The sequence below is a fragment of the Danaus plexippus genome, chromosome Z (assembly GCF_018135715.1).
Source record: "Danaus plexippus chromosome Z, MEX_DaPlex, whole genome shotgun sequence".
Lineage (NCBI taxonomy): Eukaryota > Metazoa > Arthropoda > Insecta > Lepidoptera > Nymphalidae > Danaus > Danaus plexippus.
In genome coordinates, this window is record NC_083559.1 from 6,853,396 (window position 1) to 6,868,845 (window position 15,450).

General features: G+C 30.3%; 1 protein-coding gene across 3 annotated transcripts in view; it reads right to left on the reverse strand.

Annotated features, from left to right (window-relative positions):
- Window positions 1-15,377, reverse strand: part of LOC116777162 (ubiquitin carboxyl-terminal hydrolase 35) — a 30,519-nt gene extending 15,142 nt beyond the window's left edge. The window contains exons 1-8 of one of the 3 annotated variants that reach the window (XM_061526040.1): window positions 15,320-15,377; window positions 14,941-15,050; window positions 11,130-11,293; window positions 10,298-10,450; window positions 9,674-9,897; window positions 8,418-8,576; window positions 4,567-4,737; window positions 680-864 (exon numbers count right to left, since the gene is read on the reverse strand). In XM_061526040.1, coding sequence (XP_061382024.1) covers window positions 680-864; window positions 4,567-4,737; window positions 8,418-8,576; window positions 9,674-9,897; window positions 10,298-10,450; window positions 11,130-11,286 — 1,049 coding nt within the window. In that variant the 5' untranslated portion in view covers window positions 11,287-11,293; window positions 14,941-15,050; window positions 15,320-15,377. Of the gene's footprint in view, window positions 1-679; window positions 865-4,566; window positions 4,738-8,417; window positions 8,577-9,673; window positions 9,898-10,297; window positions 10,451-11,129; window positions 11,294-11,380; window positions 11,591-14,940; window positions 15,056-15,319 lie in introns of those variants that run through there. The other 2 variants (XM_061526039.1, XM_061526041.1) reach the window with 2 other exon arrangements.
- Between the last annotated feature and the right edge of the window lie 73 nt (window positions 15,378-15,450).

Sequence of the window (15,450 nt, forward strand, 5' to 3'; positions counted from 1 at the left end):
CAACAATGACCAAGCGACCATGCAACCATGTTCTTTTTAATATGTTCAACTACTACGAGGCAAACAGACGAAAAGACCGCTGAGTAAATATAAGTTAAGTCTCATTTCTACATCAAAGTAGACGAAAAGAGAATAATGTAGTTATAAAAATATTACTTTTTTTACACGCTTTTATTATCTTGGGTTGGATGTATGTATGTAAAAGAATCTTGGAGCTTAATTTTCAGCGGTTTCTAGAAGTCTGAATAATATGAAAACTTTGCATACGTATCAAGGACCGATGACAGTGCAATAATTTGATAACAGTTTTCCATTATCCTTTTTATATTCTGGAGAGTAACTGGTATCGTTACGTCTTAGAGGTTGTACCCGCTTAGCTTTTCTGAATAATTTCAATAGTTCTGTTTAATTTAATTTTTCAATAAACTAATAAAATTTTGCTAACGACGACTTAAAATCAGAAATTCCAATTGCAGCTGAAATATCAAAAAAATTTGAAACAAATAGGCCCTAAATAGTCCTCAAAGTTAAGAATTAAAACGAATCATGAAATAAGAACAACGAAAAAATTACACAAGAACGAAAAAGTCCTAAGACATAATATAATAATGGATAGGAAAAAAAGGTAAAAAAAGGAATTGTTTATAGCTAGTTATCCTAATACAAAGCTGGTACTCACTGCCTGGTGACAAGCAAAGCTTGCATCACGCTGTTCATGTAGCATGTGTTGCCGAGGTTGAGGAGGCCAACCTTTCTCATGGGGACGTGTGGTGTGTCCGAAACGCATACGTTCCGGGTCCGCCATGGTGTTAGCTGCAGGTGACCGCAGCCACGGGTCGCCATGTGCCTCTCCAGGCACAGTATCTTGTACAAAAAATATATATGTTGATTAACTTATTTGTTTTTATCTATTTTCATTTTTATACGATTTATTCGTATACAAATTTCACATATAAAATGAAGCTCTAAAGTAAAAGACAATTACTTGTTGAAACCCTAGCCTCCCTGAATATATTGCACAGGTCTGCCTTCATTAAGGCCGAAGGAACGACTGACGCGCGGTGCAACGCCGGAAATCGTTAGGTTTTCGCAGATACATATAGCTAGCTATGTATACCATTTATTCATATTTCAATATAAAACCACAAAATGGCGAACAGATTTTTATTATAACTTAGCAAGTAGACATTAATATTGTCGAACTGCATATTCCACATTAACTTAATTAAAAACAGTAATATATATATGTGTGTGTGTATTTATATTTATATTATATACAGAAAGTTACACACTGAGCGATTTCTTCGCTTTCTCAAGTATTGTTCCCGAACATGCCCTGACTTATCTTAACAGCTTTTATTTTATCCAAAGCATATATAACATGATCATATCAAACTCATTCCTTATCTAACGTGCAGAAAAAACTAATTAAATTTACTAGTCTCGCCCTGTTACGCTGATATCATCTCGACCTTCCAAAATTTTATTCCTAGAAAAAAATATTTCATAACAAGAGTGCGATATTCACTGCAAATAATTGTAACCTATTAACATGAAAGCTTTTGAGGACAACTCTTTTCACTTTACACATTGCATTAAACCAATAAGGGTTATTTGAAATGACAGGAATGATGGGTGTTATCGCCAATGAAATTACCAGCGAACGTCGAGAGTGAAATTCAAAAACGTTGAATAGAAATGAGAAATTATTTTTTATTTCACCATACATATTTTTACTTATTTGTGCATACATATTTCTAAATTGTTACTTATAATAATTACTCAATACTGTTGATGTGTAGAATTACAAATGTTTACGAATTTTAGGTCGTGGATTCATATTGCTTCCGGTAACGATAATTATAACGACGCGATACGCTATGGTATCATGTTTATATGTAACCAACTTCCGGCCACAGCTTCTACTGAGTTATCCATTGAGTTTAGATCTAATTAGGGTTTCTTTATTGAATTTAAATGTTCTATACGAGAAGCTGAAAGCTGAATGTACAAAAAAAAAGATTTCATACATAAAAAAGTTATAAAAATATATATAAAATAAAATCGAATTTAATCATTTCATACAGTATGAGATTGATGTTTGAGAAGAAATTTTATATATAACAAATCACAAGTTCACAGACTTTTCGTTATGACAAACACAAAAAATTCGTCTTGTTAAAACATTAATTTAATAATAGTCATGTAACAAGAAAAAACATTGAAAAACATATATGCATCTTTGTAATCATATAAACATTTTATATTTTGTAACATAAATAGTTACAGACGTCAAAAATATAATATATTCGACACAAAGGAAGTACACTAACATTTCCTTTTACAAAAGTGTCTCTATTGCCAGCCATTGAGTATGTGATCGTATCAACATATAGACTACATTACATAAATACTATCTTTTGATAAAATATATTTTCTCAATGTATTCTGCATAAGAGATTCTAAGAAGACATAACAGGTTACATTTTATGTACCCAACTCCAAAAACCTTTGTCGGATTTCAAGTGAAATAAGAGCTGCTTGGGACAGTCTTCAGACTATTTGACGTTCCTCGCAATAATTACTTATTGTTTTGCAACGTGGAACGCCTTTCGTACGATACGCTTTATTATAATTTATATTCAAAATGTTCAGAACTTGTTATACATATTTATACGTCCTGTTAATTAACGCCGACGGCGTTAATTAAATTTATCAGATGCCAATAAAATGTACAAATAATATCGTTCCAAGAAAGTACAGAGCACAAAGACAGGTAGAATACGTGAACAGTTATGAGGTTTTCTTCCTTTAATACTTAATTAGTTGACCGATCGATATGATGCAATTGAGTATCAGCAGCATATCTTATATACAATAACGTTAAAGCTGAATGCAACCACTCATGTATAAACATATTCACTACGTACCAATAATCATTACCGACATGTTGCGAAACATGGTTATCAATTTGTCATTTATGCACAAAAAGAATTTATTAACCTCTTATTATTAATTGATTTATTAATTTAATATAACATCATCATATAAACTTATGTCACCCTGTAAGCGTACGTACTAATATTAATTATAGGATAGTATATCTTCGTATGGAAACTTTAAAATAGAAATGCAAACAGAGACTTATAAGATATTTAATTTATTTTAATGGCCACAGAAATAACCATAAGATGAGCAGCTCAAAATTATAAGTTTATATTTAATGTAAATCATCAAATTCCTAAGACTTAGTATTCATCTACAAATTATTGTGTTTATTCTATTGGTTAAAATAAATATTCCTTTTTAAATAAAAATCTTATTCGAGTAATTTTCAGTCATTTAATATCTCTTAAACCTTTTGCACTATTTGCAAAGACGTTTGCGAATACGGCCTTTGCCTGACTAGGCGGGGGCGGAAACTGTACAGTGAACTTTAATTCCCTTTGTGCAATCTACCTTCGTTTCAGAGGTTTCCGATCGCTGACGGTTTTTGTGCTGGAGTCAAAGGATCAGAAGCGTCATAGTTCAGTTCAATTTCAAAGCAAGTTCATGAGAATCGTAGAGCGAGTATTAAATTCCTTTTCATTAGGTAAGGCAATTTCAGAGTCAGGTTTACTATATAGAACGTGAAAAGTAAACTATATTTGTAAAACTATACGAAAATAATTAATGCATTTTTTATTAAATGTTTTGTTGTCATCGTATTATTTAAAATAATTCAGACATGATAACAAATACATGTCAAAGAAACAAACTGTACAAAAATTTGGCTAAAATCCTACAGGCTGTTCAAGCTTATGTTTGAAACTAATCAGAATATTTTGGGGTATTAAACGTTTCATTAGATTTATATTTAAATAACAATTAGGTATGTATTGTTTAAATTAATGGAAGGTATGATATTAGAAAAAAATAAATATGTACATATATTTACTGTTCATAACAACAAAAAGTATTGAAAACTATATGGATAAACAGGGAAAATTAAATTTCCATTATCCATCTTTGGGGGCCGAGCGAATCAAGTTTAGAATCGCAATACAACCCTCATTATATGGCTTAAACTATTCCGGTCTTTAAAAAAATAATAATAGAACTTAAACGATTGCCGATATTAAGCGTCATAAAGTATGCTACTCTATCGAAAAAGAGACTGAAAACGTCTAGAGTGAACGTAATTTTTAAAAATCGTAGATAATGTTCCTTTCGCCAATAATAGCATTGAAGCTTTATAAAGCTTTTACAAACAGAAAAGTGATTTAGAATAAATTAATATTATTTTACGCATAATTATAATAAATTAGTACGAAAAATGTCAGTGATCAGATTTTTTTTTTTTTTGTTGGTTGGAGTTGGAAAAAAAGAGTTGACTTTCTTAAACACCCGTTAGCACCGATTAATTACTTGCTAAAAATTAAAACCTCCAACCAATTTGAGTAGAAAAAAGCACGAATATTTTTTCGTGGTCATCTCAAACACTATGTGGTTCTAATAGTCCATTACAATATGAGGAACTGTGTTGTTTAAAATAAATTCAAAAGTTATTAGATACAAATTACTCACCACGTCAGCGTATTTATCTCTGAATACGTCTTGGGCGTCGCCCTTAAGCGTTTCAAGTATTCCATCGACCATCGATGTGAGTATGTCTACCAGCGTTTGTAGCAATTGGCGACTCCACTGACCACTGTCAGACGCCAGGCTTACCAGCACATCAGGAATTTCAGTGGATATCTAGTGAAAAATATCAACAGTGAATACCTTTAACACATAATAAACATGCCTGCGATCGAGTGATAAATGTAAGTTATCTTATAAAGTGATGCATATAATATCAAATAGCAAAGCATATCCCTAACAGGCGAAGTCACTACACTGGCATGTGTTTAAAAGCGTTGCTTATATAATGGATATACTTTTTAAAGGCATGTTCAAAAATTTAATTTCTTCAGATTTTTTCGCGTGCACTCTGTCGCACGCATGTGAGAGGGTTGCGTCGAGAATGAACTGGCCTGCTTGTATTATATGCCTCTTAATTACGCCTAATAAATTTTATTTTTCATACTAAAGAAAAACTTTAGGTGAAATTATTATGTAATTCCATAGTATATTTTAAAAGTTGTCACAATAACAAGTTATATCTATCAAACGAAGATAAATAATTATATATAAATTGTAATAATGAAAGATTTAAATAAAAATTTATTTGACCGCTCCTCACGTATTTAAATCTAAACTTATTGTTATTCTCAATAAGCTCTTATATTTAATATCCACATTTTATTAACTATAACAAGTCCGCGATCTTTTGTTGTATTTGATGTTGATATGGATTGTAATTCATACTAAATTTATACATATACTTTTAACAAATTTTTAGCTCATTAGGGGATGACATCTCCTTCAAAATCGTATTTCAAGATTGCATACGAATAAAAATACATTGCGAGTTAGTTTGCAAAATTAGTCATTCCTTATTCTTTTATAATAAATTTGTAGACATTAAGACAAATTGCTGAGACACCGAAATTGCAATTTTAAAATAAACTTAAAAATTCTAAAACACATCAGTGAAACTGTTTGAGTCTTCCTAAAACTAATGGCAAAAGAGATTAGTATTTGAATTTCTTTGAAAAACGAAACTTAATTAGCTCCCAAAGAAGTTACAGTACTAAATAAAACCAGTCAAAATGCACACCGGTTCACTTTCTTTAACTTTACAAGTCAGAGGTTCATACCACACGGGTATATGGATTACTGTTATCCGAAGCCCATCAATAGCAACAACATCCATGCACAAAGCCGGGCAATTCCAATTGAAAGCAATCTCAGTATTACAGACATCCTAAAACCCTTAGACCTCCGCAGAGATGTAACTTCACTCTATGTGTTCGGTGTTTGTACAGTGAGGAATGTACAGAAGAATTATTTCCTATTGTATCATCGTCACATTCTTACTAAAATATTTTCTACATAAAGTGATTTGTATATTTATTTTAACGTACGTTACTTCGAAATGAGATCAATATGAAGATATATTGGGAATCTGGTATCCGTATTGATGCAAAATATTTTACAAATCTGACTGTTATGCAATAAATCGATATTGTGTGCAGGGGCTGGGCAGGCGCTAATAAGCATGCGCTAATAATCTTACATGCTGAAAACTTGCTGCATAACGTTCATTACCGCCATATGGGATCAAGGATAGTTCTCGGAACCCTTTGCAACATATTTGAGTAAACCGAACTAAAGCAGAACGATTATAATGGAATACTTCATACATATTATTAATTAATTAGATATATTTATTAAGAATTCTTCTGATGTTACGAAAAATTAAACACATTTTGATACGTCTTGATCCACTTAAAAAATTGTTCATGTAATCCACAATTCAAAGTGGTTTTAGTGTCTATATCGCACGTTTTTTGGGCAAATAAAAAATCCAGATTTTTATAAATCTCAAGTTTGAACTCCTACATAAAAATAAACATAAATTATTAAACATCTTCATATTGTTGTTTTTAGTTATTTTCAGCCAGTTTGTTTGAAATTCAATTTCGTCCTTATCCTTATAGGGTTCGTAAAGAATATTCGAATACTAACACATTTATATAAGAAATTTAACCACAGAAGAAACTCTCAGAAAAATAAAAATTGTATACCTTTTGCTCTTTTTTATGCCACCTCCAAAAACTAAAAATCTAAAACCATACCAACGATAAAAAATTATTATAATCTTATTTCCCGTTCACTTAATTCAAAGGCATGACATAAAAAAATACAATAAGGTATAGAAAGAATTTGTTTCAATATACAGCAATCAAAATCATTAATTTTTGATTCTTTTACTTTAATAATTTTCTGTTACTTGGGTATTATACAAACGAAAGTTGTAATTAAATAATACATATTTTGTTGTCAAAGTAAATTAAAACCAATTTTTTCAGATACGTTATATATCTTTATAATAATAGGAATATTTAGACGACATAAGTTAGAATCGCAATAATCTTCAACTTCAATCTGTTGGACTCTAAAATAGATTCATTGTCAACCAATATGTAATCATATATGTAATCATATTGGTTGACAATGGCTAAAATGGGCTTGCATAATCTTATTAACATTTTTATATTTTGTTTCAGTAAAATGAACAGTTCCTAGGAAGATCATTTTAAATTGAATCGGTCTTTCACCGTATATAGTATACATATGATCTTTTAATTGAGACCTGATAAAAAATATATATTATATTCTTATAATTTTATGTGAGTTTAATGTGTGAAGTAAGTTCAAACTGTATGACATTATTTTGTTACAATGCGTACATTTTAAATTTATCAATCCATTTAATTTTTATTTTCAAGGTTGCCTTTCCATTGGAAGACTAAACGATAACGAATGAATATTACAGGTGACATTAAATGGACTTATCTTCTTAATCCAATAAGTCTCACCACCTTACCTATTTACTGCTAAAATGTATATAACTGTGCGATGATATATTCTTTTTTTTTGTTTGTCAACTGTTTTTTTAACCACTAGCGGGCTTTGTGCTCTCCCGCAAAAGCATGATTTCACTGCGTATAAGCTGGTTCGTGTCAATACAGTCGCCAGTATGAGTAGCCACCGCCCGCATAATAAAGCGTACTATCGGTTATTCGTTTAAGAAATGAAATAATAACCATAACCATAAGAACGCAAGCAACTCTTTTATATAAAAAAATAAATCAATTGAATATGAATTATTTATAAATTTTATATTTTTTTGATATGAAGATGTTTCCGGACTTTAGTTACACATATGAGAGATTATTTTGATACCACACATAAAATTTCTCAGAAGCGCAAGTTTATTTTTAAAGACAGGTGTTCTCTTTGTCCGAACAGCCCTACATACTATGCGATAAATGCATTTCAACATTCAAAACGCTTTGTGTTAGAAATCCTTTGACATTTCCATGAGATTAATCCTTTTGAAAATTTATCTATTCTAAATATAATATGAGCCTGTTAGGTCTTTAATACTTCCAATGAGAACAAACAGTAATAAAAATTTTAGACCACGTATTTCATTGATTTCGTTAATATACTATACTAAATTCAAGTGGTCATACAATTGGGGTGAATTTTACTTCTATAGATATTTTGAATCACCTTTATCTCCGAAAGTGTTGAAAAACGTGTTTGACTGATCTATTTAAGAAATTTGTAATGATACTCTAATTTATTTATATACAAACTTTCATTTCTTATCAAATATTAAGAGATTTAAATTAAATTCTCTCGTTAGCCGATATATGTATATTTTTTAAACGGATGATTTTAAAGTAAACAAAGTCAAATACTTTTCAACATTTACTTATTGATCAATTTTTAGTGAGGTGAGAGTGATATTTTTTACTTACCCTATCAAACGCCTCAGCGGATTCACGCAAAGATGATAGAACGTGAAAGATAACATCAGCTGATTTCTGATGTAGCGGTGCTGGGTTGGTCATTGATGATAGAAGTTTGGCCACGTTGTCCAAACTCGTCTGTATCAATATGTCGTATTGTTCGTTTTCCTGGCAACAAAATGAAAAAGGTTAACAACTAACTTGCCCTTTACATATCCTAACTACTCCAATAAACGTTAGAATGCAGCGAATCTATATTAATGTTGTTTTGCTCTTACAAATAAATTGAATAAATATCTTATACATAGATTTAGCGCAAATAATGTCGAGAATCAACTTTGGTACACGCTTAGAATGGTATCTGCTTTAATATTTGAGATATAACGTTAATATTAAGAAGTATAAGGCAGAATTTACATAAAATCTATAGATGCGGCTATATAAACTAGTGGAAACTTTCGTATCCATCTATTTCACTCGGCTGTACTGACCAAAGAGGAACTTCGGTCCAGGTAGCAGCAAACTTTTAATTACGATGCCAGCAAAACGAAAATCACATATCCCGATGACGCTCTAATCGTGTAATAGTTATATTACACTGAGATAGTTGGCGAACTTAGGATCAATTAAATTCTTTGAGGAAAAGTGGTCGGTTGAGACCAATATTGACCATAGTGTCAAAATTAAAGTTTATTAAGGTTTTTGTTTATCGAAAATTTGTTAAGACTGAGTAACCGCAAAAGAATTAAAAGCACCGTGTTAAAGTGTGAATGAAACATGGGAAGTTCTTTAACCAGGCGTTTAACCCAAGTTTTAAACAATACTTGTGTATTATATTTGAATTGCTTTATAAACTGTAAAATCTGGAAGAGATGTCGCGATATTCTTATATCTAAAACTCTCTAATAAAGGAATATACCAACGTTTGGTTGTTTCTTAAGACTACAACCAATTTTAATAATGATCGCTATTATCACTGTTATGTGAGTAATAGACTTGTAATGCTAATTATAAAACATTAAGTACAAGACATTTAGAAGTTTAGTACGTTTGTTACATAAGAATTTTGCATTATCCTTGAAAAGCTTTACACCTAAGCAATTATCAAAGAACAACCAAAAATATCCAGCAGGTTGCCAAAAAGTCTTCTTCTAAAAAAAATTGCCTCTTGATATTAAAGATGATTTTTACAACATGTGTACCTATTAGCACAAAATATTACCACAATTCTTGTAAAAAAATCTTACTAATACTAATTAACTAACCTCCAAAGCTTTTATATATGCGACTATCCAATTCCCCAATGCAGGCGTCCCGTGCCAATGTAATAACCATCTAAATAGGCAGGACAACGCTGCTCTCAGTCCAGCCCCGGCCGGACCGTTCTCACGCTGCTGGACCAACCAACGGGCCGCTGACAAAGCACCCTCGTCATCAGACTCGTCGATCACTACCAGCACCGCGGCAGTCGCGGGACATGCGTCCGATTCTGAAACAATGGATGTAATTTAAGTCTGTCCAACATATCTTATCCCTTATTTTAATTGCAATTATTTGTATAATCACTTTTTATTAATAAGTACCCATGTAATGTATGATCTATTCATTAATAACAATATATTTTACTTTTTATAATAATAGTAAATGGCTATGCTGTCGGTAGATATGTCTGGGACCGTAAGTCGCAGAACGAGATTGCATCGTGCATTTTAAGTCTAACGATTAGATTTTTTTAATGGAACTTAAAAATGAAAGTTGATTTATATACATGGATTTATTCTTATATTATTTACTCTACATTATTCTATTATACATAACAGATAACTATCAGCATTTTTATTACTCTATTTAAATCAAATGAAACAATGTTAGTAAATTATAATACTTACGTGGATCTGATATGTAGGAATAGAATTTGTCTAGAATTGCTGTAAAGACTTCATGACGAACATCGCCGTGTACTGTTGTCACTACGCGAAGCAAAAACCTCTCGACTGGCTGTAGCAGTTGCCATAATTGTTCCTCTGTTCCTGTTGTTCTTGCTAAAATACGACAATTTATATAAATCACACAAATATCGACTACTTTTTTTGGATTTAGAATACATTAATATTAGCTTGTAACTACACCTGCCATAAATACTGTCCCATAAAACCTTTTCTTTCTTAACTTTTTACTTATTTTGAATTTGGAACACGTATATTATTTTTAAAATCTGATTTTGCGCCACTTCATATATATTTTCGTGTTCCTTATCATATTACATTGTGAAAAGGGGTATAAAAGAACATAAGATGCAGTGAACGATTTGTACAAAGTGGGTATAGAGCCGTCGCTCATAATCTAGACACATCACAAGATGGATATCATACGTTTGTATGAACCATATTATCAACAGACAAAACAACACTTCCTCTGTCGAAGATCAGAAAAGGTTAGGGCGTCTGCGTGCTATTAGTACTACTGCGTGCTATTAGTAATTCTGTTAATATTGTTAAGAGCAAAATTCGCCGAAACCCCATTAGGAAACAAAAAATCTCATAACGAGAAATGAACTTTCTTGCAAGGACGCTTTCACTTATTGTTAAACAAGACATGAAGCTTGGTGCTATCCATCGATAAACAGGCTCTAAAATCAATCTTTGCAATTAAAGAGAGTGGATCGATTAAAACCCCATCTGTCGCGATACGCAGGTGAAAGTCATAGAAATATCCTCTTACCTAAGCATTTAACAATATCCTGACAATGTTTAACAAGCTCTTGAGGTGGTGGCAGATAGTTCGCCTGTTCATTCATCATCTGGAAGTATTGCGCCAACGCAGTCAGATCCAGTTGGTTGCGATTATCCGCAACCAACTCATGTTTTTTGACTGCCATATTGTATCTGAAACAAAACAAATTAGGTTAAATATTAAAAGACGATTCAAGCTTGCCTATTTGATTAAAATTATAAATAACCCACACTACCTACGTTGATATCTTTAAAATATAAGATTTTTTGTCTGTCTCTCCCTGTCCAATATTATAATTAATGAAAAAAAAGTCTATTACATATGGTTATGTAAAAAATTAAGTTAAAAATTAATCCAATCCAAAAAAGGAAACACCAAAGCATCTAGATAAACAAGTTAAAACACTCAAATAATCAAAGGAATTTCTTTAACAAAGATCAGAATAGCACAGAAGATTTTATCCCAGAGATTGAAAAGGTTAAAATTATAATAAATAGTAGAGAATAAAAGACATATTTTTCATTATTAAATTGCAAGTTTCACTTTTTACTTCATATATAGAACATATAATTTTTTAATACTTTGCTAAAAAAAGTTATATTTTTAACTTGACTGTTGTCATCTACCATGATAACTATAAATCACTATTACATTTAGAATGTGATATATCATATACGTAGGTATATTGTTGTAGAAAGACATAATCAATTGTTATACAGTATTTTTATTCTGTACAATGTATTATGCTATATACAGAATTTAGATTTATTTTTCTTATAAACCAATTGAAATTTAATAAGGATAGAGCAAGATGCAAATATCCATATTTGTATTTCTAAAAATCCCCAGCCTTCATAGGTACATAATTAAATTTTGATGTACCTATAGTTAATAAATGTATTTTCAGAATTATCTAACAGTCATCGACTATAAAACACTCTGGATATTTTATAAATAAACTTATATAATGGAGGTATAACAATATAACACTATTTTCAACACTCAATAATTCTATGTTATTTATATGATATAAAATTGCCAACTGATGTAAATAATAATCTTTATAACTCATTGTGTGCAATTCAAGTTTGTAATAGCAGTTTAATTGCAAAATTATTACCCACAAATCAATGATTCCTATTACACAACGTGTTATGATTTCCTTTTTGAGATTACAAAATTTTTCTGGAAGTTTTTAAACACTAAATATAATAAAGATCAAATTTTATGATATGACATCAGGTTTTTTTTAAAATCAAAAATATCTCCTTCTATCTTCTTAAAGTAAAAGATTTTTCCGTTGCTTTAAATATTTTCGTGAATCTGTTATATGTTATCGTACAGTTAGTTGTGGAATAAGGTTAAGGGTATATATCATTAACAATGTCACACAATCCTGCTCATCGTCCACTGTATGTATGTTTTGAATGAAAAGGTTCATGTGCATTGAGGTTATCTCATTATATACAACCATACTATATTCTAATATTAAAAAATAATTCAATTTTGATTCCCTCTCGGAAATTGTGCAACCTCTCTTGGTTTCCTCATAAATATTAGTTGCAATGGTGACACGCCCATCACAACTCATTGTTTAGATGACAATAAGCTGTTAATGTAACTCTGTGTCCAAGCCCATTATTTTGATATTAGAACTGACTTTAGGTATTTATGAGCGATTTTTTGTTGTTATCTTTAAATATCTATATGTCAAAGTAATGAAAACTCTTTTTTATCTGCGTAAACAAATAATATTATAAATATCACCAAATTGTTTAGGAAAATCTAATTAACCCTATAAAAGTTCACCTTATTTCTTTTTTGGAACAGTTGCTTAAAGACTCAAAAAAGAAAATTTTGTGTCCATGTTTGTTTGAAAATTTATGATTAACTTAGACACAAATCAAAATATAGGTTTCAGAATAAATGACATTTAATAAAAATTTAATATAAAATTTGATTCATCAAAGAAGGTTACTGGTTTAGAAGGTTTACTGGTAGTCAGCAGTGTTATAAACTTTCTAGGAAATCACAAATCATCACCAACTGTTGAAGTATTGCATGAAAACAATTGGATTATTGTCATCATAGACTCTACCCTTCTTCCCTAACCTCAAAACTCTAGCCTTTATTCTTTCAAAATCTACCAAGATTTCACCACAACATATACTAATCCATCGGATATTGATCCTGAACATGGTCGCCATTCTAAAACCTCTGGGTACATTTGGCTGTTGATTTTAGAGTTAGGTACCAAGTTCTTAATCACTTGAATTTAGCTACTCTCAGCACTATCTTTAATATGTTGGTTATTCCATAGATTTCCTCCACTGAATCTGATTTGATCACATAGTGGAACTCCCAGCATAGCTCTATCCATAAAACTCATAATGTTGTTAATTTTTATAATAGAGCACTTTATCCTATGATGAGCCATCTTGCACAAGTATCAAAATTTTTATTTTGGTTTTCCTCCCAGATCTGTGTGAAAGTTTTTCAATGTTAATTTTGTACTTTTAGTAGAAAATTTACATTGAAGAACAGGGAAAATAGTTCCAACAAACCAACTATGAACATAGCCAAATCAATAAAAAGTAAATACTACTAGAAACTAATATAAAATTTTATGATAATCCCAAAAAAAAAAACAACACTACAATTTCTTTATATTACAATATAAAAGATGTCACTCGAATCTGGTAGTATTGATATTATCTATAGTGTGTTTTATATATTATACTTAAAATCTACAATTATGGTTTGCTAAAATGATGTATTTTTCACTTTAAAAAACAACCAGATAAAATAGCTCAGATGTGCTGGCAATTATCCATAAAACTCTCAATAGCATGATGAGACACTCGAAAGGTTTGAATTAAAACAATAGCACAAAGGTATTTCATTCCTTGTACAATATTACCTGTATTAGAAACCCTATTATATTTTTTCGATAAGTTTTAAATATACAAGTGTATAAAAAGTTATTAATATTACAATTAAATGTATTATAATCGATTTATTATTTAAAATTGTACATTGTTTTGAAGATTGAAATTTTGTGTTAGAAAATATTGAAAATATTATCAACCAACACAACTTTTTCCTTAGCTAACAAAGAATCAGCCAGATCAAACACTTTATGTAAAAAAAAAAAACAAATCCGATAAATTTACAGTTAACTTAATTAAATAAGGATACCTGCCTTCCGAAACCTTTTCTCAAAATATACCCTCAATCAAAAATAATTCATTAAAATCTATAAAATTTCAAGCATTGCTTTAGAGATTTTTACTTTTTGTTAAACTCAATAATTATTAAATAAAGTAAGAAAAAAACCTGGTAACTACAGACTTAATTATAAGTTCAAAAGACAAAGTCAGAAATACCTAGAATTATTGTCAATCAGCACAACAGATCAAAGAAGGTTCTGGAACTACATAAAACAAACAGAAAACACTTATAGTAATTTCCTGGAAGGTTTCCCTTTAACATATTATACTTAGTTTCGCTTAAGATTTGCTGTATTATTAGGTTATAATATTTCGGCAATCTTGGGGTATCATACTAGTAAGTCATTGTAAAAATGCTGAAAACAAGCTGATATAAGCAAAATCCATTTTGATTGACCTAATGCTATGATTAAACCACATTTAATACATAGAGATATATATAGCATTGTATATAATATCTAAGAACTGAAATAAGGAGCTGAATGAAATAGACACTTATTTTAAATCTATTGAAATGATTGATACACTTTTCATTTTTATTTAATTTAGTAATCAATACTTATACTTACATAGCCAGACCTCCTTAAGAAACAAAAAAATCAACTACGCAAGTGTCACATTCCACTTATTATTAACACAGTAAAAGTCATTTTTCTTTTTTTCACTGTCCATGTCTCATCTATACTACATTTTAAATTAAGAAAGTAGCTTTTGCCAAGAAAAAATCATATTGAAACATGATGTGAATAACAAAAGATCGGTCCACTAGCCACTTTAAATGACTACTGCACAGTATGACATATATATAACATAGATTAGTTATATGCGTATATTACTTGTGAAGAAAAAGGATATTAGTATATATCCGGTTAGATGATCATTATGGAGAATGACAATGTGAAAGTGGTAAAACTATGAAAATAGAAATATTTAAAATTATGATTCAACCCTTAGAAAACGTTCTAAAACTCCAAGGAAAATGAGGAATCTTGCTCAGAATATGACACTTCTAGTTCCATCTTTTTATTTTTATTAAGATTAGTAAATTGTCTTTGGATGTCGTTTTTGTTGTCTTTGGT